This window comes from Myotis brandtii, unplaced genomic scaffold, assembly GCF_000412655.1.
Source record: "Myotis brandtii unplaced genomic scaffold, ASM41265v1 scaffold1218, whole genome shotgun sequence".
Classification (NCBI taxonomy): domain Eukaryota; kingdom Metazoa; phylum Chordata; class Mammalia; order Chiroptera; family Vespertilionidae; genus Myotis; species Myotis brandtii.
The window spans coordinates 212,724-215,029 of NW_005354247.1; the positions used below are offsets into that span (position 1 = coordinate 212,724).

The window sequence follows — 2,306 nt, forward strand, 5'->3', positions numbered from 1 at the left end:
CCTTGACCGGAATCGAACCTGGGACCCTTGAGTCTGCAGGCTGATGCTCTATCCACTGAGCCAAACCGGTTAGGGCTAGACTATTAGGGTATGATGATGCTTTTTGGGTTTTGCAGTGCCGTTTTATTTATTAACATATAATCTTAGAGTTGTGGCAAAGAAAAACTAAGGGTATTTATTGTATTTACAGAGTTGAAAATACTTTCCACCTCTCTCTGCCTCACTTGCTTTTAGACACAGTAATGCTTGTTACAATTTTCACTGTAATCTGTTATAGGCCATAACACAGTAGTTATGGCTTAACCTATTATTTGAAATATTAGAGGCCTGGTGCACGAAATTCGTGCACTTTGGGGGGGGTCCCCAGCCTGGCCTGTGCCGCTCACAGTGTGGGAGCCCCGCGATCGATTGCCCCAAAGAGGTAGGCCCCGTCCACCCATTCAGGGCTCCTCGATGGATTGCCCCAAAGAGGTAGGCCGGAGCTGTGGGACCCCGGCGTCGCCACGGGCCCAGCCACCACGCCATGCACACAGCGTCAAGTCCCCACCCACCCACACGCACCTTGCCACGCACGCAGCCCTGCCCACCTGCGCATGCCCGCTGTGCACGCAGCCTCCTGGTGATGGATTGTTACCGTGTGAGGGCATCACCCGCGAGGGCGTGATGACCACATAGGCTTTTATTAGTATAGATAGGATATAGAACAACTTAACTGGAATTAATTTGAATTGCATGTTGAATTTTATCTTTCTGTCTTATAATATAATGAAGTGGGTGTGTGTGTACATAAAATTTTCTAGTAAAAGTTTTCATCTTAGTTATAAAAATATTTTTTATCATCCAGGAGCTATTTTTGGAGCACTGCAAGACATACTGGGGAGCCGTTCTGTCTCAAAGGAATATTACAATCAGACAGGCCGTATTCCTGATTGGTGTTCTCTTAATAACCCACCTTTGGAAATGATGTTTGATGTCGGGAAAACTCAACCACCTCTGATGAAAAGAGCATTTTCCACTGAGAAATAAAAGTTTGAATAAATTCAACTTTGTTTCATTTCATCTATCAGACCAATTACAAGCAAATTATACAAAGTATGCAAGATGCTGTTAGAGACGACTTTTGTGGAAGTGAAAGCATTTCTGTAATTACTTTTCACATTATTTAATACTTTCGACTTTTGTTTTTCTTGTGTAGTGGTAAAATGGTAGCTGGTGCTTATGAAATACGTTGTATTTATATCAATAAAATATAGTAAAGCAGTCTTGTTTTGGAAGTTTGTTACATAGTACACTTTTTGTTCATTTTTTGTGGGTATACATATATATTTTATTGATTTCAGAGAGGAAGGGAGAGGGAGAGAGAGACAGAAAAATCAATCATGAGAGAGAGAATCATTGATCACCTATTGGGGATTGAGCCCCTAACCCTGGACATGTGCCCTGACCAGGAATTGAACCGTGACCACCTGGTTTATAGCTGGATGCTCAACCACTGAGCCACACCAGCCAGGCACATAGTACATTTTTTTAAAAAGAATAACAGCCCTAGCTGGTTTTGCTCAGTGGATAGAGCGTCGGCCTATGGACTGAAGGGTCCTGGGTTCAGTTCCATGGGCTCGATCCCCCATAGGGGGCGTGCAGGAGGCAGTTGATCATCATTGATGTTTCTATCTCTTTCCCTCTACCTTCCTCTCTGAAATCAATAAAGAAATATATATTTTTTAAAAATAAACTATATTAAAGGTTATAAAAATGAAAAAAAAGAATAATAACATATTTCCTCCACGATTCACATAATCTGCCCTAGGCATTGGAGATTACAATAATTTCATTACTTTTAGCAATTATTTCATTTAAGGAATAATATTACCATAACCAGTTATTTCTAATAACATATTTCCTCCGCGATTCACATAATCTGTCCTAGGCATTGGAGATTACAATAATTTCATTACTTTTAGCAATTATTTCATTTAAGGAATAATATTACCATAACCAGTTATTTCAGATATTAACATAGGTCTATTTCTTAAAATCCTTGTTTTGGTATTTATGTGTCCATGTTAAAATAATGTGTTTTTCCAGAAATATATTCTCAACTTTGGATTGAGAATGTTTGAGAGCATAGGTAAGCATTTGTTAAAGTATGGAAATGTTCACTTCCTAACTTTACAATTTCTTTTATCAACCATTCTACATTTCTAAGAAAAAAATAATTTATACATTTTTTTAAAATATATTTTATTGATTTTCCACAGAGAGGAAGGGAGAGAGATAGAGAGTCAGAAACATCGATGAGAGAGAAA

At 38.9% G+C, this 2,306-nt stretch overlaps 1 protein-coding gene across 1 annotated transcript in view; it reads left to right on the forward strand.

Annotated features, from left to right (window-relative positions):
* ACTR10 (actin-related protein 10 homolog (S. cerevisiae)) overlaps nt 1-1,261 on the forward strand; it is a 24,886-nt gene extending 23,625 nt beyond the window's left edge. The window contains exon 13 of the mRNA XM_005858764.2: nt 845-1,261. Coding sequence (XP_005858826.2) covers nt 845-1,026 — 182 coding nt within the window. The 3' untranslated portion in view covers nt 1,027-1,261. The remainder of the gene's footprint in view (nt 1-844) is intronic.
* Nucleotides 1,262-2,306: the final 1,045 nt, after the last annotated feature.